Source organism: Papio anubis, unplaced genomic scaffold, assembly GCF_008728515.1.
Source record: "Papio anubis isolate 15944 unplaced genomic scaffold, Panubis1.0 scaffold1118, whole genome shotgun sequence".
Lineage (NCBI taxonomy): Eukaryota > Metazoa > Chordata > Mammalia > Primates > Cercopithecidae > Papio > Papio anubis.
Genome location: NW_022160308.1, coordinates 1,451 through 23,362, shown reverse-complemented (window position 1 = coordinate 23,362; position 21,912 = coordinate 1,451). Strand labels below are relative to the sequence as shown.

At 50.3% G+C, this 21,912-nt stretch overlaps 1 protein-coding gene across 3 annotated transcripts; it reads right to left on the bottom strand.

Moving 5' to 3' along the window:
- Positions 1–4,236: 4,236 nt before the first annotated feature.
- LOC101002552 (nuclear apoptosis-inducing factor 1) lies at positions 4,237–10,653 on the bottom strand. Of its 3 annotated transcripts, none has more exons than XR_638720.3 (3): positions 9,302–10,652; positions 6,379–6,905; positions 4,237–4,826 (listed from the first exon to the last, which is right to left on the bottom strand). XR_638720.3 is itself a non-coding variant. In XM_003911905.4 (2 exons), exons 1-2 carry the CDS (start codon positions 9,810–9,812, stop codon positions 6,433–6,435), a joined length of 984 nt encoding a protein of 327 aa, XP_003911954.1. In that variant the 5' UTR covers positions 9,813–10,653; the 3' UTR covers positions 4,238–6,432. The 3 variants fall into 3 exon arrangements, 1 of the variants encoding a protein (XP_003911954.1); XR_002517689.2 differs by having other exon boundaries at positions 4,238–4,826; positions 4,915–6,905; positions 9,302–10,653; XM_003911905.4 differs by having other exon boundaries at positions 4,238–6,905; positions 9,302–10,653.
- Positions 10,654–21,912: the final 11,259 nt, after the last annotated feature.

The window sequence follows — 21,912 nt, the reverse complement described above, 5'->3', positions numbered from 1 at the left end:
GCCCAGCCAGAAGCAATGACAAAGGCTGAGCCTGGCAGGCCTTAGTGGGGTGGCAGGAAGAGGCAGCTGCCTCTTTTCTTTGTTTATTTTTTCTGTTTTTTGGAGACGGAGTCTCGCTGTCCGTCAGGAGTACACTCGGGCTGGAGTGCAGTGGTGCGATCTCAGCTCACTGCAACCTCTGCCTCCCGGGCTAAAGCGATTCCCCTGCCTCAGCCTCCTGAGTAGCTGGGATTATAGGCCCCTACCACCACTCCCAGCTAAGTTTTGTATTTTTAGTAGAAATGGGGTTTTACCATGTTGGCCAGGCTGGTCTCCAACTCCTGACCTCAAGTGATCCACCTTCCTTGGTCTCCCAAATTGCTGGGATTGCAGGTGTGAGCCACTGTGCCTGGCCTAATTTTTGTATTTCCCTCTTTTTTTTTTTTTATTTTTTTTCTGGGTAGAGACAGGTTTTTGCCATGTTGCCTAGGCTGGTCTCGAACTCCTGGGCTCAAGAGATCCTCCTGATTCAGCCTCCCAAAGTGCTGGGATTACACAAGCACAAACAGTGCAAGGAATCTTGAACACACTTTACTATCAGTAATTTTCCACTCCAGCCCTTCTCCCTCTTGTCCCACTCTGACCCGCACCAAGTCCATAAAACAGCAGGAGTCTTTTTTATCCTGAGGATTCCCTCAGCAGTGAGAAGATACCCCCATGTGTAATACATCTCACCCTTACCTGGCGCTGTCCTGTGGGGAAAAAAATGGAACATAAGGGGAGTGGCGTTTTCTCCTCTTGCTTACGCCATCATAGTAAGCAATTACAGGCTTCACTGTTACTTTCACTGTAGCCCGTTGTCTTCATGGACTAAGGTAAGGGGACAGCTCAGCAGTCTCTGACTCGCGCACCCGCCTCTTTCAGAGAAATTGCACTCACAGCCTCCCGGTGGTGGCCTCTTCCCTGTACTGGCCTTGGTTCCCACGTCCCCAGTCAGCCTTAAGTCCTTCCCACTCTGCTTTCTGTGCCCCTGCCACCTTCTAGTTCCAGGGTCACATCCTTTGTAATCCCATTCAAACCACAAAGCTCCCATTGTGACATCAAGACTCGATAGTGACCACTTCGGATTATCGGTCACTGTAATGATGATGACGGCAGCTGTATTTGCTGAGCACGAGCTATTCCCAGCACTGCCTTGTGGATCTGTTGGGCAAACATTATTGAAGAAAGAACTGGCCGGATGCCATGGCTCGTACCGTAATCCCCGCACTTTAAGAGGCCGAGGCGGGAGGATGACTTCAGCCCAGGAATTCGGGACTACCCTGGCTGACATGGCAAAACCCAGTCTCGACAAAAAAATACAAAAATTAGCTGGGCATGTGATGTGCTCCTGTGGTCCCAGCTACTAGGGAGACTGATGTGGAAAGATCTCTTGAGCCCAGGAGGTCGAGGCTACAGTGAGCCATGATTGTGCCACTGCACTCCAGCCTAGGCGACAGAGCGAAAACTTGTCTCAAGACAAACAAAAAAAGAAAGTACTCTCACCTAAAATACAGTTTACAAAGCATGCCTTTCCAAAAGGCTATCAAAAGGGTTTAAAATATTAAAGGTTTGGGAGGCTGAGGCAGAAGAATCGCTTGAACCAGGGAATCAGAGGTTGCAGTGAGCCGAGATTGCGCCACAGCACTCCAGTCTGGCGACAGAGCATGATTCTGTCTAAAAAAAAAAAAAAGAAGAAGAATACTAACACAAGCTGCCTCTAGGTCTCATTTGAGCTAAACACTCCTCCAGGTCAGGTCAGGCTCAAATCATCTCTAGGTAACCTCAAATCTACTGGCAGCAAGGTCACAGTAGTTAAGAACAAGCTAACAGCATGGGCTACACTGGGTAATAAGGTAGCTGTGGGACACTTCAGGCAAATTGTTCAACCTCTCTGATTCTCAGTGTCCTCACCTGCAAACAGAACAGTGTTAGTGCCGACTTCCTGGGGCTGTTGCAAGGAGTCAATGAGATAATGCTTATAAGGCCTCAATAGACTAGGGGTTCAATAATTGTTGGTTTTTTTTTTTTTTTTTTTTTTTTTTTTGAGACAGAGTCTCGCTTAGTCGCCCAGGCTGGAGTGCAGTGGCGCGATCTCGGCTCACTGCAAGCTCCACCTCCCGGGTTCACGCCATTCTCCTGCCTCAGCCTCCCGAGTAGCTGGGACTACAGGCGCCCGCCGCCTCGCCCGGCTAATTTTTTTGCATTTTTAGTAGAGACAGGGTTTCACCGTGTTAGCCAGGATGGTCTCGATCTCCTGACCTCGTGATCCGCCCGCCTCGGCCTCCCAAAGTGCTGGGATTACAGGCGTGAGCCACCGCGCCCGGCCAATTGTTGGTTTTTATTGTTACAAAATATTGGTGAGAGTGGTAGCTATGCCCAGGAATACTGAGATCCCTCCAGAAAGAAGACCAGTCTTATTTAAAGGAGTATCCTGGTTGGCAGGACTTCCCAACTGCTCAGCAGAAAATCCAGAGAAGCAGTCATCCTTGGTGCAGGATCCGGATTCCAGCTGAGTTTAAGTCCTCCAGTCTCTGAGCCAAGGTTCTTAACCAGCCTGGAGCAGTGGCTCAGAACTGTAATCCCAACACTTTGGGAGGCAGAGGCAGAAGGATCGCTTGAGCCCAGGAGTTGTAGGCCAGCTTGGGCAACATGGTGAAACCCCTTCTCTAATAAAAAAAAAAAAAGAAAAGAAAAGAAAAGAAAATTAGCTGAGTATGGTGGCACATGGCTGTAGTCCCAGTTACTCGAGAGGCAGAGGTGGGAGGATCAATTGAGCCAAGGAGGTCAAGGCTGCAGTGAGCTGTGATCCTGCCACTGCACTCCAGCCTAGGTGACAGAGTGAGACCATGTTTTTGTTTTTTGAGACAGAGTTTTGCTCTTGTTGCCCAGGCTGGAGTGTAGTGGTGTGATCTCGGCCTCCCAGGTTCAAGCAATTCTCCTGCCTCAGCCTCCCCAGTAGCTGGGATTACAGGCATGTGGCACCATGCCCAGCTAATTTTTGCATTTTTAGTACAGACAGGGTTTTTCCATGTTGGTCAGGCTGGTCTCGAACTCCTGACTTCAGGTGATCCACTCACCTCAGCCTCCCAAAGTGCTGGGATTACAGGCATGAGCCACCGCCAAATGGCCAAGACCCTGTCTTTTTTTTTTTTTTTTTTTTTGAGATGGAGTTTCTTGTTGCCCAGGCTGGAGTGCAATGGCGTGATCTCAGTTCACTGCAACCTCAGTCTCCCGGGTTCAAGCGATTCTCCTGCCTTAGCCTCCCAAGTAGCTGGGATTACAGGTGCCCGCCACCACACCCAGCTAATTTTGAGTATTTTTAGTACAGATGGGGTTTCACCATGTTGGCCATGCTAGTCTTGAACTCCTGACCTCGTGATCTGCCTGCCTCGGCCTCCCAAAATGCTGGGATTATAAGCATGAGCCACCACGCCCGGCCAGATCCTGTGTTTAAAAAAAAAAAGAAAAAAAAATTTCTTAACCTACAGAAAGTATCAGGATTACTGAGGGCTTGTTTACAATGCATAGTCTTAGAGACCTCCCTCCAGGTTTTGAGTGAGACCTGGGATTGGGTACACTTAACAAATGCCTCAAGTAATTCTATTTTTTTCTTTTTTTGAGATTGAGTCTTGCTCTGTCACCCAGGCTGGAGTGCAATGGCATGATCTCGGCTCACTGCAACCTCCGTCTCCCAGGTTCAAGCGATTCTCCTCCTGCAGCCTCCTGAGTAGCTGGGATTACAGGTGTGTGCCACCACACCCAGCTCATTTTTGTATCTTTAAGAGAGATAGGGTTTCACCATGTTGGTCAGGCTGGCCTCATAAAACTCCTGACCTCGTGATCTGCCCACCTCAGCCTCCCAAAGTGCTGGGATTACAGGCATGAGCCACGGTGTCTGCCTCAGGTAATTCTTCAAAGTCCCAAACACTGCCTTAAACCAGGAATAGACTGATTTCTACTGTAAATGGGCCAGAGAGTAAACACCTTTGGCTTTGTGGGCCAGATGTCTCTGTAACTACTCAACTCTTGCTTTGGTGGTGGGAAAAAAAAAAAAAAAAAAAAAAAAAAAAAAGCCATAGGTTCATAAATGAATGGGTGTGTTCCAATAAAACTTTATTTATAAAAATAGGTGGTGAGCCTGATTCAGTGTGTGGGCCATCGTCTGCCAGTCCCTGTTCTCTTCTATATATAACCAATAAAGACACAGAGATGTACGTATAAAAAAGTGATATGTCTTTAATTTAAAATTATGACCTGGAAATAACTAGTCAGTTTAAGTGATCCAGACTTCCTCCTCATACCCAAATGGAACAGACACAATATTGGCTCAGATTTCCAACCCCAGAACAAAACCAAACCGAATCCTTGGGAAGTCCCTGCAGTGACCTTGCTGGGGCCATCAGACTGCACAGAGTGGAGGCGTCCAAGCTGCTGGGCTGCTGTTCTCCAGCCACACTGAGAAGAGCTTTCCTTCTTCCAGCAACTCCCTTGCTGGGTCCGATATCCCCCTTCACCTCCCTTTTAGCTGGCACTGCACGAATGCCTCCACAGAGAGGCTGACAGTACAGCAGTCACTTCCAAACTGTCTTCGGTGCATCTTCAGGGCCACCTTCCTGTGGTCACAATAGAGGAGCTGAGCATTCTAAACGTTTGTGCCCAGGAGGGCGGCGTCTTCACTTTTTAGCTGAGGTCTGGAGCCCTGAGTTGTAACCATTGGTCACGTGTGGCTGAGGCACCGGCAGCAAATCGGCAAACTTGGGAAACGATCTGGGGAGATGTAAGGGCCTTGGTAATTGATGGTAAGTCTGAAAATGAAACAGACAAATGGCATCTGGGTAAAATCCTTACAGACATGTCAGAAGAGAAAGTGTAAAATGGAACAGGGAACAGCACCTCCTTCAGCACTCCAAGGCTCTGCCTGCTCTTCCCTGAGCACAGAATCCAAAGGGTCCCATTTCTGGTGTGTGTGTGTGTTTTGTTTTTTTTTTTTCTTTTTGAGATGGAGTCTCGCTCTGTCGCCAGGCTGGAGTGCAGTGGCGCGATCTCGGCTCACTGCAACCTCCGCCTCCTGGGTTCAAGCGATTCTCCTGCCTCAGCCTCCTGAGTAGCTGGGATTACAGATGCACACCACCACGCCCAGCTAATTTTTGTATTTTTCGTAGAGACGGGGTTTCACCATGTTGGCCAGGATGGTCTCGATCTCTTGACCTCGTGATCCACCCGCCTCGGCCTCCCAAAGTGCTGGGATTACAGGCTTGAGCCACCGCACCCGGCCAGGGTCCCACTTCTTAGGTTGGCTTCACCTCTTCCTCCTCCTACATTCAGGGTCAATCATGGCTTTGGATTCACTCAGCCACTCAGAGAGTCTCAAGAGAGCAGGAGGCACTGAGGGGTGTGGCAGGGGAAGAGTCCAGCGTGTGATGCTCAGCAGGGCTTTTTTTGCTGAATTTTGGAAATGTGGAGTCAGCAGAGGAGGAAGGGTGTGGCCACAGGGCGGCCCTCCTGGAGGCCTTCCTAGGAGGGGTTCACACACAGCACAAATACAACTGGCTGGAAGCAAGCCTCCGCGCAAAGCCAACAGGTCACTCAGACCCACTGCAGTGGGGCAGCAAGCTTCCACACTAGTTGGCTTTCTCGAAAATTTACAGCATTCAAAGCTTGACCTGAGTCCAAAGCTCTAGGGGCAAACCACCAAAGGGCTACCCAGAGATGCTGTGGAAATCCAGAGAGTGGCCAAACCGTCCTCACCACACACAGTATTCCTGAACCAGACTGGCTGCACACTGCATGTATTATGGAGGCGTCCCAGCGCAGTACCTAACAAGGGCCTGCGCTGTGCCTGGGGTGGGGTCAGGGGAGAGCACAACAGTCATTGGAGTCCCCTGAGAACTGAGGCACAGTGAGAAGGAGAAAAGGGTGGGGTTTCCTCCTCAGGCAAAGTCACACTGCCTCCCAAGGGAGGAAGATATTATTGCTCAACTGCCAGCACCAGTGACATGACCCCACTCGAAAGGATGGCATCTGGGGTAGGGCAGCTCAGGAGAGACCCAGGCTGGGCGACGGCCCCCAGTGACAGCCCGCTGTGTTGTTCCTTACAGTTGTCCAAGACCAAGGCTGGGTCATGTCACAAGCCTGGGGTCGTGACAACACGTGTCCCATCACATGTACCTGTGACCCCCAGCTAACCAATCTTCTGGGTCTTAGCAAGGCAGCTCAAGTAGGGGGAGTAAGAGTTTGGGTCCCGGGAGCCCAACAAATTCCTCTTCTCAAAAACAGTGCAACCCCTAAGCGTTTATTAAAGAGGGAGCTGTGCACATGGCCGGCCTAAGGCCAAGGCCAATCACAGGACCCACTTACAAGACCATGGAGTTTTCATCCCATCATGGCAGAAGGCTGGCCTGACCCCTGCCCTCACTGGATGATGCTGTCTGGCTGCCCATTCTGGGCCACCTGCCCAGGGTCAGAGGTGGGGGCCGGGTTAGCTGTGTTGCTCTGCAGGTAGCGGCGGAAATCTTTGATCATGGGCCGGAGGACCTGGATGAGGACGCTCAGGGCAGCCTGTGTGCCCTCCATGGCCTGGGCCTGGCGCTCCTGGGCACAGGCCTGCACTTCCTGGGAGCGGCGGATCATCTGCAGTAGGTCGTTTTGCTGCTCCAGGTGCTGTGCGATCTCCTTCACATGCAGGTTGGTGACCCGCTGCTCCTGTATCAGCTTGGCGGAGTTGAGAGCAATGCGGCTCTTGAGCGCTTGCGGCTTGACCGACGTGTCTGCATGCTGGGCCATCATGTCCACAGGGGCCTCCGGTGGCAGCGGCGGGGGTGCCTCAGCCGTGCAGTACTCCACCACGCCCTCCTCCAGTGTGTGATACGTAGTCTCTGTGGGGACTGCAGGGTAGAAAGAACAGAGGCCAAGGGAGGTCACTTTCTGGAAGGAATACAGCTGGCTGTATAGGGTGGGGAAGAGGCCATAAAGGGGAATCCAGGCCTCCCCTGGCTGCATAGCTATTCAGGTATAAATCTAGAATCTAAGGGGTTCAGAATCTTAATCTACTTGGTAATCAAAGGGCCACCCCTGGATCTGGCAAAAGCAAAGATGTTGATCATAATACTAGCAAAACTTTTAGAGCAACTACTACATGTCAGGCACTTTGTACTCATTAGTTCAACAAATCCTCAAAATGACACCAAGAGGTCAGCGCTGTCATCTTCATTTTCCAGAAATGAGAAAACAGACCGAGAAATGTAGAATGACTTGCTAAGGTCACAGAACTTATTCAGCAGAGCCAAGAGGCAAACCCAGGTCTCCCCAACAGCAGAGCCCAACATGCTCCTAACCTCCACGCTGGGCTGCTCCTAGCTAAGAAAGGCACACCCTGCCGGGCGCGGTGGCTCACACCTGTAATCCCAGCACTTTGGGAGGCCGAGGTGGGTGGATCACCTGAGGTTAGGAGTTCGAGACCAGCCTGACCAATATGGAGAAACCCTGTCTCTATTAAAAATAGAAAATTAGCCAGGCGTGGTGGCATGCCTGTAATCCCAGCTACTTGGGAGGCTGAGGCAGGAGAATCGCTTTAACCTGGGAGACGGAGGTTGCAGTGAGCCGAGATCGTGCCATTGCACTCCAGCCTGGGCAACAAGAGCGAGACTCCGTTTCACACACACACAAAAAAAGACAGGCACCCCAGAGGCTGGGTCACATGCTCTCTGTGGTACCAGTGAAGCAGGCATCTTGGGTGGGACTCTACACATGCTCTTTGCAGCCACATTAGTCCTACCTCCTTTGATGCTTTCTGTTTTGTTTTGTTTTTCTTGAGTCGGCGTTTTGCTCTTTGCCCTGTCGCCCAGGTTGGAGTTCAGTGGCACAATCTCGGCTCACTGCAACCTCCGCCTCCCAGGTTCAAGAGATTCTCGTGCCTCAGCCTCCTGAGTAGCTGGGACTACAGGTGCCCGCCTCCAAGCCTGGGTAATTTTTGTATTTTTAGTAGAGACGGGGTTTCACCATATTGGCCAGGCTGGTCTCGAACTCCTGACCTCAAGTGATCCGCCCACCTCAGCCTCCCAAAGTGCTGGGATTATAGGAGTGAGCCACTGTGCCCGGTCCTTTGATGCTTTGACTTGACTTCCTAGGCCCTTGTGGTCAAGCAGAAAAGGAGGTGGGAATGGGGCAGCGGTAGCTTAAGTGCCCAGTCAATGTCTCCCCGTCTCTCATCATCTGGGTCAATGGGATACTTAAACGTTTATCCTTCCTGTTCCAGAGCAGCATCTGACTTGGACCCGTGTTTGTCCCCCTTACCCCACCCCAGTGTATTCTTGAGAAATACGCATTGCAAGGGGATGGCACTCACACATCCACCCAACTTCCCCAACCCCCACTGAGAACCACTGAATGATCCAGCTCACAGCCATCACAAGCGAGCAGAGGTAACAGTCACGGGTACAAATCCTTCTTTGAACTAAAAAATCCAACCAAAGTTAGCTCTGTTGTCATTCTTAGCTGAGAACCTTGGAAAGGATCCTAGCTGGGCTGTTTGGGCCTCCACACATGTGGGAGAGGTCAAGCTCCTCCACCCTTCAATGCCAATGTCAGCTATGTGTCCCCACGCCACCAAGAAGCCCCCTTCCTCTTCCGGGGCCTTAGATTTTCCCAACTGATGGTGAAGCTATTCCTATATGTGTCATCTCTGTCCTACTAGAATGTAACTGGCCTGTATTTTAGACAACTTGGTAATCCCAGTGCCCAGCACAGGGTTGGGTACAGAATAAGTGCTAATGTTTGATGAATGGATGAATGAATGGAGTAGATTAACACCAGGAACCAGGAGGCTCCCAAGCAGCACCTGATCAAAGATCCCCCGCACTGAAAACAGAATCCAAAATCATTGTCTTACTTGGGCAGTATTATTCCCATCAATTTTTTCAACAAATATGGCCTGGCTGTCTACTACAAGCTGAGCCCTGTGAAAATCCTCTGGGGATACAGACACAATCTCTTGTCTTCAAGGACCACCCAGTTCGGCAAGTGGAGGTAAGTCATGGACAAACATGGTGGCAATGCTCAGTGGTGAGCTATCCAGCATATCAGAAGTCCAGCCCACGTGCTGAGGAAGTCCCAAAGAGAGCAAGATCACTTCTGTCTGGGGTGCTGCTCTTGGAAGGCCTCATGGTCTTCCAAGACCCCCATCTGACCTCTGACCCTTGGCAGCCAACCTTCCCCAGGCCACCCCAGAGCTTGCTGACCCTTCCCACTTATGCACGCCGCCTGGGCAGGAGAGGTCACTCACTCTGTGTCAGGGTGACCGTGGCTGCGGCTGCGGTGGCCGAGGGTCCGAGGGCCACAGGGTGGATCTCTGTGGTGCTGGGCAGGCTGATGATGGTGGCCTCGCCCAGCAGGTTGCAGATACGTTGTTGCATGGGGGTCAGCAGCACTGGGGCTACAGCTGGGCCACCGCCGCCACTGCCACCGCCTGTCCCAGGCCCCCCAGCTCCGTCCTCCTCAGTGGACCCCGGCGCCTCACCACCCTCCACGGCGGCCCGGACCTGGGCAACCTTGCGACGGACCTCAGTCTTGAGGTCAGACCACTTCTTCTTGACCTCAGGCAGCTCCCTGCGGCAGGTGGCCACAGCGTTGACCCTTCTCAGGATGCCGTGCCAGGCCGCGCTCTTGGCGGCCAGGGGGACCCCGGCGTTGAAGTGGTTCACCAGCAGGTGCTTCTTCAGCTCCAGCTCCTCCACGATGATCTCCACCTCCCGCTCCGAGAAGTTCATCTTCCTCTTCTTGGCTGGGACGGCCATGGCCTCTCCCCTCCCCTCTTTTTAAAGAAATTATAATCCCCTCAAGCGCCCCAATTCTCCTTCTCTTCTCCCTCAGCCTCGCCCCTCACCCACCCCCTACAGGGGATAGGCCAGGCTTGCTCGAGGCCAAGCACTAGGCCTTTGGTAACCCCCCTCGCTACGCAAAGTGCGTAGGGCCCAGCCCCAACCGGCCCGGCCGCTGCCAGCCAGCGGCGTAATGGCTTCCTGAATCTGCCTCTTCCGCCGAGGTGTGCGGAGATCCGCCCACTTCCCCTCTTCCCGCCTCCCAGCGCTTCTCCGGGAGAACCCGCCTTCCCGGTTGGTAGAGGCTCAAATATCACGTCGATCACTGGTTCTTTCGGTCTGTCGCTCAGCTACAGAGCACGCCCACTTACTGTAATTCGCCTGATCATTGGTTTAAAATTGTGTCTGTCACCCACAGCGCCCCGCCCACCTAACCTTTATTCACTTCCATTGGAAAATCATTCTGTCGTTCAATTATCAGTATTAAGACGATTAAGCCGTTAAATTCAGCTATTTTATTGGTGGTTTAGGGAGTTAGATTACCAAAACCCTGCTTCCTGAGGATACTTCGTGCTTTCGGCCGTGAGCCATGAGTCAATTTTAAATTCCTCCCACCGGCACAAACTCTGCCCCGCAACTGCAGTTCATAAATGCTCTCACACAAATCCTATTTCCCACCGGAGGCTACGATCTCTGCGTACACGACCGCTCCTCCCATCCTTAAGATCCTGCAGTCTAAACAGAGTTAGTTCATCAATGGAAACTGGACACGGGGCCTTCCGCCTGCCAATCACAAGATTCCTGCCTATCGCTGCGTGATTTTCTCTCTCTTGGCCCCCGGCTCAGCCAATCCCCGCCTCCCTCAGTTTGAATCGGCCCCAGGCGGAACAGGGTGACCCAGCCCACCCCATTGATCCGGGTAGTCCGGGGCGGTGTGGGCTGCCCTTAGGCAGGCTCCGCCCCTCCCGGCTCTCCATCCGAGCCTGTGATTGGCCTTCGGTGCGCCAGGGGCGTGGCCGGTGAGGCGGGGCGTGAAGGGGCGGGGCTCCCGGAAGCCGCCCCTCCCGCCAGCTTGCCGGCGTCTCAGAGCCCGCGCTCGCAGCTCCAGAGCGCCTGGCGTGCCTTCCGCACGGTCCACGCCGGCCCGCCGCCCCAGCCCCGCCAGCGCCCGGAGCCCCTGCCTCGCACCCGATGGTGAGCAGTGTGTTGTGCCGCTGTGTGGCCTCCCCGCCGCCGGACGCCGCCGCCGCCGCCTCTTCGTCTGCCTCGTCGCCGGCGTCTGTGGGGGACCCCTGCGGCGGCGCTATCTGCGGGGACCCGGACCACCGGCTGCGCCTGTGGAGGCTCTTTCAGACGCTCGACGTCAACCGGGACGGCGGCCTGTGTGTCAACGACCTGGCGGTGGGGTTGCGGCGCCTGGGACTGCACCGCACGGAGGGCGAGCTCCGGGTAGGCTGCGCGCATCCTCAGCACCGGCGGGGAGGAAGCCCCTCGAGGGCCGGGTGACAGGTCTGGGCCGCTGGTGACAGGTCTCGGGGGACGGCCCCTTGGGCTGCGCGGGATCCCTACTGTCCAGAGGAAGGATGCACCCTGACTCACTGAGGGACACCCCACTTATGCCCTGATGGGAGTGGGGCTCTTTCCTGACTTCTTTGGGTGCTTGAGCCGGGTTCTTCGTGGACACAGGTGGGCACCCTCTGGGCTTTCTGATGGGTGAAAAGCCCTTTCTTGCCTGGGCTTTCCCCAGAGTAGAAGGCTCAGGAGTGTGCCTTTGTCACTTCCTGACCTCGAGGCCAAGCTGGACGCTCCCTTCACCCATGGATGGGTTCATCCATCGGTCCCCAGCAGCACCCCCTCCTTTCCCTCTCGTTTCCATGCCAGCCGTGGGCCCTGATCTGGTTCCTCTCAGGAGCATGTGGGAGTTGAAAAAAAAATTGGTATTGGGGTTTCAGGCTGATCCGTGTGGACGTGGGCGGTGAAGACTGACAGTTCTCATGATTTAGGCTCATCCCCATTGCCCTGTTTTTCCAGAAAATGGGATCGTGATCCCTGCGGGTTGGAGTGTGGATGAAGTGAAAGAATCTGGAGGAATTTTTTTTCTGAAAGTCAAAGCGAGATTGTTACTGTTGTGGGCTCTTGGCCGAGGTGTGGGAATAGGGGCGCAGAGAAATGGTCATCCCTGGGCCTGCCAGGAAGAGAAGTGCTGGCCTTTCTGTATGAGAACCTCAGAGCAGAGGCTGTTTCTTTCCCTTCTGTCTCTTCCCCTTCAGTCTGACTTGGCAGATGTAGCTGCCATTTTCCCAAGTATTTCATTTACTGTGGCTTAGCCTGATTTACAACCTGGAATAGGACTCCTGAGTACTTTACCTAAGAACCTGTTTCTCTGCTGAGTTAGTTTGGTCTATTTGTACACACGACAATTAGAGAATCTCACAGCCAAGTATGAAGAGAATCTGGTAAACCGCCAATGAATTAAATCAATTTGTTGGGTGGGTGTACATAGGTGTTGTTAACTCATGTACAAGATTATTGGATCAACATCCAAGGTGTTGAGCCGTAACTATTAGGATCAGCCTAGGAGGACCAAGAGTAACACTACGCAACATAGAATCGTTGAGTTAAGTCCAAGAGATTTAGAGACAGGGTTTTTTTTGTTTGTTTGTTTTGAGACAGAGTCTGGTTCTGTCTCCCAGGCTGGAGTGCAGTGGTGCGATCTCAGCTCACTGCAGCCTCTGCCTCCTGGGTGCAAGAGATTCTCCTGTCTCATCCTCCCCAGTAACTGGGATTACAGGCACATGCCACCATACACAGCTAATTTTTGTATTTTTAGTAGAGACGGGCTTTCACCATGTTGGCCAGGTTGGTCTCGGGCTCCTAACCTCAGGTGATCCACCTGCCTTGGCCTCCCAGAGTGTTGGGATTACAGGCGTGAGCCACTGCACCCGGCTAGAGACTAGTTTAAAAAAAAAATGTTTCCAGTCAGTTTTACACAAAATAGTGTTGTGAACTAGAGATTTTCCTGTATGTATCTGATGAATACTCACTTGAAAAGATAGAATGGCTGGCTGGGCACAGTGGCTCACGCCTGTAATCCCAGCACTTCCTGGGAGGCCGAGCTGGGTAGATCACCTGAGGTCGGGAGTTTGAGACCAGCCTGACCAACATGGATAAACCCCGTCTCTACTAAAAATACAAAATTAGCTGGGCGTGGTGGCGCATGCCTGTAATCCCAGCTACTCGGGAGGCTGAGGCAGGAGAATCGCTTGAACCCAGGAGGCAGAGGTTGCGCCATTGCACTCCAGCCTGGGCAACGAGAGTGAAACTCCATCTCAAAAAAAAAAAAAAAAAAGAAAGAAAAGGAAAGAAAAGATAGGAAGGCTAAACCCAGAGGGTTTCTGTGTCAAACCTACCCACTTGGCATTGCTGCCAGGCACATTGAGAACATCTGGCTGTGAGAGAATGTTAAATGTTTACACCATGCTTTGTGCCTCAACTAGAGTCACAGCGTTCTCAAGATTCGAGGCACATCTGATATTGATCCTAATCTGTTTTTTTAGTGGTGAATTTCTCGGGGCAAATAAGGAGAAAGTGATAATTTTTCTTTCTGGTTTTGAAAGAAAACTTTTGTTAACCAGAGAGCCTAGCCCCTTGGGGTCACTTTGGCTCTAAAATCTTTGACTCTGTGACAGATCTAAGTTCTCTGATATGGAGCATTTCTTCTTTATTCTTTTGGTGTGTGGGTTTAGTATAGTGTGTATTTCATTTATTTGTCTATTATTATTATTATTATTATTACTTTTCTGTGATGGAGTTTCACTTTTGTTGCCCAAGCGGGAGTGCAAGGACGTGGTCTCGGTCTCAGCTCACTGCAGCCTTCTCCTCGGGGGTTCAAGTGATTCTCCTGCCTCAGCCTCCTTCGGACTACAGGCACGCTGGGACTACAGGCGCGCGCCACCACACCCGGCTCATTTTTTTTTTTTGTATTTTTAGTCGAAACGGGGTTTAACCATGTTGGCCAGGCTGGTCTCGAACTCCTGACATCAGATGATCCACCCACCTCGGCCTCCCAAAGTGCTGGGATTATAGGCATGAGCCACCGCACCTGGTCTATTTATCTTTTTTTTTTTTTTTTTGAGTTGGAGTCTCGCTCTGTCACCCAGGCTGGAGTACAGTGGTGTGATCTCATTGAAACCTCTGCCTCCTGGGTTCAAGCAATTCTCCTGCCTCAGCTTCCTGAGTAGCTGGGATTACAGGCACCTGCCACCATCCCTGGCTAATTTTTGTATTATTAGTAGAGAAGGAATTTCACCATGTTGGCCAGGCTGGTCTCGAACTCCTGACCTCAAGTAATCTACCCACCTCAGCCTCCCAAAGTTCAGGGATTACAGGCGTGAGCAACTGCACTGGGCAGTATAGACTGTATTTCTACAACTTTTTTAGCTTTTGAACAAATTCAGTTGTTATACAGCTTTGAGATCAGAAATAATTTATTAGGTCATTACCTGTAAAGGAGCACATGTTAGTCCTGTGGGGAATGTTTGAAGTATTGGAGAGAAGATCTGCCTTTTTGTAAATAACTGGGCAACAGGAAGACACCCTGCCTCTTGTGCTCCCGTACCACTTCCTGTTGAATTAGTATTAACTGCCTACAGAAAAAGCATTAGTATTAACTGCCTACAGAAAAAGCAGTGCTGTGGCTTTGCAGAGCTAGCTGGAGCCGAAAGAGAACTCTGGGGCCCTTTGGGTCAAAATGGGTCATCTGCCGCGGGAATAGATGTTGAAGAACACATCAGACTTTGGAAGATGCTTCCTATGGCCCATATGAAACCAGTGTGAGATGCTTGGGTTTGCAAAGGAATCAGCTGTGAGTGCTTATCAGAGGGTGATGGGTAAATCCAGGCCATGTGACTTCACAAAGCCTCTTCTTAGCTTATAACAGTCTGGGTCAAGTTTTCTTTAAAAGTAAACCAGCAAGTTTTGCCGTCTGCCTTTGTTTGAAAAGAGATGGGACAGTCATAAAAAATTGCTTAAAATGGAAGTGGGCAGAGAAACCGATGGCAGCCAGCCAGGGAAATTTTCTTTGTAAAGGGCATGTAAGCGAGAAGCTTGTTCTGGGACAAAAAAAGGGAAGAGTTCATTAAAGAAGAAAGCAAAAAGATGACGACAACAGTAGTGACTTGGGGAGATGAGACTCAGCCAGAGCTAATTATAGATTGCCTATTTAAGGCATTTTCATGTGACCAAATAAAATCTGGGTCTTAAAACAAATTTAAAACATAGGTTAGAGCTCAGGCAGCCAATTAGAGGAAGAAAGCAAGCTGTGTTACATGTAAACAGTTGTCTCTTCAGCTGAGGCTTTTGGGCTCTTGTAAGGGGCTGGTGTTTATTGCAGGTGAGGTTCTAGATGAGCTGCAGTTTGCTCATTTAGAGACTGGCATCCACACCATCTCGTTTGAGCCTCACACAAACCTGTGAAGTAAGCAAGTCAGTAAAATGATTTTTACTCCATTTTACTAGGGAAGGAACAACGGTTCAAAAAGAGAATGGAACAACGTCAAAGATCATTTGATCGCTAGGAAGTTGGACCAGAGAAGGAATTGGAACCATCTTCTGATTCCTGCTCCTCTCCTCGTTAACGCAGTTCTTTTCAGGAACATGAAGAGAATTCTCAAGTTCTTTTGGGGGAACTTGAGAAGGAGGAGGAGAGATCACTTAGAACCACATATTTTGCTCCCAAAGTATAGGTTTCAAGATTATCCACAGTTGACCCTGTCAAAGAACAAGAATCCGCTCCCCTGTTTCTCTCCCGGACCTGAGCAATGCACGTGAGGCAATCCCTATTGACTTGAAATTATTGAATGGAGATCAGTAATGTCAAGTTGGTATTGCTTAATCAGACAGACTGTTGAACTCTATACCTTTTAAATGTTTGGCCATTTGTGGATGTTTATCAAAAGAGCCAGACTTAGATAAGATAGTCTACAGAAGAAAGCTCCTTTCCAAGAGATAGACGTTATTTGCTATAATGTAATGGCCCTTTAAGAAAAGAAAAATGCTTTTTGCAGATTGGATTAAATTCATGTATTAAACTAATTGTGTTATATTGTTGCATAATCGGTCCCTGGCTCAAAGTCATAATCATCAAGTCAACTAGAATACTCTTTTTTTTTTCCGAGACAGAGTCTTGCTCTGTCTGGAGTGCAGCGGTGTGATCTCAGCTCAATGAGACCTCCACCTCCCGGGCTCAAGCAGTTCTCTGCCTCAGCCTCCCATGTAGCTGGGATTACAGGCATAAGCCACCATGCTTGTTCTTGAGAAGATTTTTTTTTTTTTTCTTTTTGAGATGGAATCTTGCTCTGTCGCCCAGGCTAGAGTGCAGTGGTGCAATCTCGGCTCACTGCAACCTTCACCTCCCTGGTTCAAGCAATTCCCCTGCCTTAGCCTCCCAAGTAGCTGAGATTACAGGCGCATGCCACCACGCCAGGCTAATTTTTTTGTATTTTTAGTAGAAATGGAGTTTCACCATGTTGGCCAGACTGGTCTCGAACTCCTGGCCTCAGGCAATCCGCCCGCTTCAGCCTCCCAAAGTGCTGGGATTACAGGCGTGAGCCACCATGCCCAGCTGAGATGATTTTTTTTTTTTTAAATGAGTTGATATTTGGAAAGATGCAGTCCCATACCCTGATCCTAAAACCAAGTAACAAATAAGAACAGGGCCAGGCACGGTGGCTCACATCTGTAATCCCAGCACTTCGGGAGGCTGAGGCAGGCGGATTACCTGAGGTCAGGAGTTCACGACCAGCCTGGCCAACATGGTGAAACCCTGTCTCTATTAAGAATACAAAAATTAGCCAGGCATGGTGGCACAAACCTGTAATCCCAGCTACTTGGGAGGCTGAGGCAGGAGAATTGCTTGAGCCCTGGAGGCGGAGGTTGTAGTGAGCCGAGATCGTGCTGACACGTGCCTGGCCAACAGAGCCAGACTCTGTCTTAAAAGAAAAAAAAAAGAATATATGAAGCTGGCCACAATGGCTCATGCCTATAATCCTAGCACTTTACGAGGCTGAGGTGGACAGATGGCTTGCACCCAGGAGTTCGAGACCAGCCTGGGCAACTTGGTGAAACCCTGTCTCTACAATAAATACAAAAATTGGCCGGTCACAGTGGCTCATGCCTGTAATCTCAACACTTTGGGAGGCTGAGGCAGGCGCATCACCTGAAGTGAGGAGTTCAAGACCAGCCTGGCCAACATGGTGAAACCCTGTCTCTACTAAAAATATAAAACTTAGCCAGGCGTGGTGGTGCATGCCTTTCTGTAGTCCCAGTTACTTGGGAGGCTGAGGGAGAATTGCTTGAACCTGGACGGCAGAGGTTGCAGTAAGCTGAGATCATGCCACTGCACTCCAGCCTTGGAGACAGAGTAAGACTTCATCTCAAAAACAACAACAACAAAATTAGCTGGGCATAGTGGCCCACACCTGTAGTCTAGCTACTTGGGAGGCTGGGGCAGGAGGATCACTTGAGCCTGGGAGGCTGAGGTTGCAGTGAGCAGAGTCTGTCTCAAAATAGATACAAATAGAGAGTGAGAGAGCACAAGCCTGTCTGATCTAGAGCTTCAACTGGATGAATTTTTTTGTTGTTCAAAGAATTATTACTGGCCAGATACAAAGGCTCACGCCTGTAATCCTAGTACTTTGGGAGGCCAAGGTGGGTGGATTGCTTGAGCTCAGGAGTTTAAGACCAGCCTGGGCAACATAGCAAGACCCCATCTCTGTTTTTTATAAAATTAAAAAAAATTTTTTTTTAATGAGGGTTTGAGTGTGGCAACTCACGCCTGTAATCTCAGTGCTTTGGGAGACTGAGGCGGGCAGATTGCCTGAGGTCAAGAGTTCAAGACTAGCCTGGCCAACATGTTGAAACCCCGTCTCTACTAAAAATACAAAAAAACTAGCCAGGCCAACACCTGGTGGGCACCAGTAATCCCAGCTACTCAGGAGGCTGAGGCAGGAGAATCACTTGAATCCGGGAGGCGGAGGTTGCAGTGAGCCAAAATCGTGCCACTGCACTCCAGCCTGGGCGACAGTGTGAGACTGCCTAAAAAAAAAAAAAAAAAGAAAAAAAAAGAATAGTTATTACTTGTTGAAGTCTCACATCCCCACAAGGGAATGATAGAAACAAATATTTCGCTGGTATTCATGCCTATTCCAGCTGACTCTTGAATTCCTGAGCTCAAGCAATCCTCTCATCTCGGCTTCCCAAAGTGCTGGGATTACAGACCTAAGCCACTGTACCCAGCCAACTTTTTATTTTACTTTATTGTGCCTGTGACACAGCCTCAGGGGTCTTGATGACATGTGCCCAGCAGCCAAGTTTTTATTATTTACGTATTATTTGAAACAGGATCTTGTTCTGTCACCCAGGCTGGCATGCAGTGGTACAATCACAGCTCACCACAACTTTGACCTCCCAGGCTCAAGCGATCCTCCCACTTAGCCTCCCAGGTAGCTGGGATTACAGGTGTGCACCACCATGCCCAGCTAATTTTTGTATTTTTTGTAGAGGCAGCATTTTCCCTTGTTGCTCAGGCTGGTCTCAAACTCCTGAATGCAAGTGATCCTCTTGCCTTGGCCTCCCAAAGTGTTAAGATTACAGGCATGAGCCACCATGCCCAGCCTAACTTTTTATTTTTAACCATTAATTATACTAATGTGAATTTGGCAGAACCATAGAATTAAGTCTTGGAAGGGTCACGGGCCATCATGGTCACTAGCCAGCCTTCCACCCAACATGGGGATAAGCTCTCCCGGAGCATCCCTTGCATATGGTCATCCGCCCTTTCTGTTGTGGACCTAATTGGAGTCACTGAGTTCTTTGTCATGTCAGACTGAAATCTTGTATGTGCTGCTGCCCATTGCCCCATGTGTACTTTCAGGAGCAAGACAGAAAAGTGATCCAAGGGTCCTTTATCTGAAATCTGTGGTCTTATCTTCCTATAATCTCTGCTGCTGCTAAAAAGAGGTATCATCATGCACTTCTCACATGACGTGCTGTCCATACCTCTTACAGTGCCCTTAGCTGAGACAATAACCCATGGGGTTTATAGTACAGACTTTCCTCAGAAATGTTACGCTGAGTGAAAAAAGCCAGTCACAAAGATCATGCACTGTATGTTCCATTTAGGTGAAAGTCCAGAATGGAGAAGTCTATAGAGATAGAAAATTGAGAAGTGCTTGCCTACCTGGGAGTAGGGTACTGGCGGGTAGAAAGATAGGAAGGTGATAAGGAAGAGAGATGAGGTTTCTTTTTGAGGTGATGAAAATATTCTCAAGTTGACTGGAGTGATGGTTGCACATATCTGTGAAGATACTGAGAACCACTGAATTGTATACTTTAAATGAGTGGTTCATGCCTGTAATCCCAGCACTTTGGGAGGCCGAAGTGGGCGGATCACCTGAGGTCAGGAGTTTGAGACCATCTGGCCAACATGTAGAAACCCCATCTTGGCCCGGCGCAGTGGCTCAAGCCTGTAATCCCAGCACTTTGGGAGGCTGAGGCGGGCGGATCACAAGGTCAGGAGATCGAGACCATCCTGGCTAACACGGCAAAACCCCATCTCTACTAAAAAATACAAAAAGCTAGCCAGGCGAGGTGGCGGGCGCCTGTAGTCCCAGCTACTCGGGAGGCTGAGGCAGGAGAATGGCGTAAACCCGGGAGGCGGAGCATGTAGTCCAGCCACTGCACTCCAGCCCGGGCAACAGAGCAAGACTCCGTCTCAAAAAAAAAAAAAAAAAGAAACAGGGTGATTTGTATGGTATGAGACCTGGGTTCAAATGTTCCTTCTCCTACTTGCTAGCTGAGTGACCTTGAGCAAATGACTCACCCTCTCCCAGTCTGTTTCCTTATCAGAAACTTGTTGTTATGAGGACCTTCTGCATAAGGGGGGTGCATGGGTTAAATTCGATAAAGCATAGAAAGAGCTCAGGACTGGGTCTGGCACATATTCACCAAGTGACTTCCTCATTGGTTCTTTGAAAATAAGATGCCCAGGATTGGTCAGAATCACCTATGTTTTGCACCTAGTTTGCTTAGGTGAAAAGTGAAAGGCAAGGGAGGGCGAAGCCTGGGGATATCAGCTTTAAAGGGTGTGTGGCACCCAGGGAGACATAGCCCCACCCCAGCAACCTGGAGAGGGAGAAGCTTCCATAGTGTGGAGGGGGATGTCCGCTGTGGGAAACCTGGGCTCTGTGGACATCAAAATGAGCAAATAAACAATAAAAAGTTGTAGTCGCGTCACTCACTCTATCTACACAAAAAGATGTCTTTGGCCTGCGTGTTTTCCCTGGACAGAAACGGGACCTCCTCATCTTGCAAGCCTGTTGCCCTCTCTTAAGCCATGGATCGTCTTTCCTAAGTACGGAGTTGACCTTGAAGTTGTGAAAGTGGAAGCTCAAGTAGAGCTTACTTCAAAGCTTTGGAGATTATCTCACTAACCAGCATTACTTGGCAGAAGTGGGACTAAGGCTTGGAAGCCGGGTTGCTTGGAGGCCAAGCCGGTTCCAGAATCCAGGATTTTGACTCTGCCCCATTTAGTTCAACACAGTGCCTCCTTCCTTCTTTGACTGTGGACACTTGCCTTTAAAACTTGGTCACATTGGTTGGGCGTGGTGGCTCACGCCTGTAATCCCAGCACTTTGGGAGGCCGAGGCGGGTGGATCACGAGGTCAGGAGATCGAGACCATCCTGCCTAACACGGTGAAACCCCGTCTCTGCTAAAAATACAAAAAAAAAAACTAGCCCGGTGTAGTGTCGGGCGCCTGTAGTCCCAGCTACTCGGGAGGCTGAGACAGGAGAATGGCGTGAACCCGGGAGGCGGAGCTTGCAGTGAGCTGAGATCGCACCACTGCACTCCAGCCTGGGCGATGAGCAAGACTCCATCTCAAAAAAAAAAAAACTTGGTCACATTTATTTTCATAGTTGATGACATTGACATACCTGTGCATAACGCTGTCTCAGCATTTTAAGGCCCTGGTGGTGCACAGGAAGCCGTGACTAAAACAATAGCTACACTGTTCCTAATATGGGATATAAAAGACTCAACACCATACCTGAAAAAAGAAGCTGTTGTCTTAAAGATGCATCTTCCTTTAAAGTAAATGAATAACAAAGGTAGGCCATAAGGAGCTTCTTATCTACTTTAAGCCCTTGGCTGGCTTTTCCAGGAAGTTTGAGGAGATGAGTCATGACTCATTTTCCGCAGGGTCAATGGGGAAACTGGGGAGGTGGCTGTCCCTGTTCCTGCCAGTGCCTGAAGCTTTCAGTGTTATTCCATCAACCTCTGGCTCCATACCTTTCCTCCTGTCTTCCCCTCCCTCCCGGTTGGCTGGAGTCTGATGTGACACTTCTTCCAAAACACGAAACCGCCTACATTGTGTGAGAAGACTCTCAAAAACCATTGATTGAAATGCTTCACGATGCAAAAAAAAAAAAAAAGAAAAACAAATTGGAGAGAGGGTAGTTTAGATCACCAAGAATAAGAACCAACTGGCTGGGGCCAGGCGCGGTGGCTCAAGCCTGTAATCCCAGCACTTTGGGAGAGCGAGGCAGGCGGATCACGAGGTCAGGAGATCAGAGACCATCCCTGGTGAGCAGTGAAACCCGTCTCTACTAAAAATACAAAAAACTAGCGAGGCCCGGTGGCTGAGGCGCCTGTAGTCCCTTCTCGGAGGCAGAGGCAGGAGAATAGAAGCGGGGAACCGGGGCCGGGCTTGCAGTGAGCTGAGATCCCGGCCACAGCACTCAACCTGGGTGACAGAGCAAGACTCGTCTCAAGAACCAACTGGCTGGTACGTTGTGGCTCCGCGCCTGTTATCCCAGCACTTTGTGAGGCTAAGGCAGGTGGATCACTTGAGGTCAGGAGTTTGAGACCAACCTGGCCAACTGTCGAAACCTTGTTTCTACTAAAAATACAAAAAAAAAAAAAAATTAAGCTGGGCCTGTGGTGCATGCCTATAATCCCAGCTACTGGGGAGGCTAGAGCAGGTGAATCAGGAGCCTGGGGCCCGGAGGAGGTGATGAG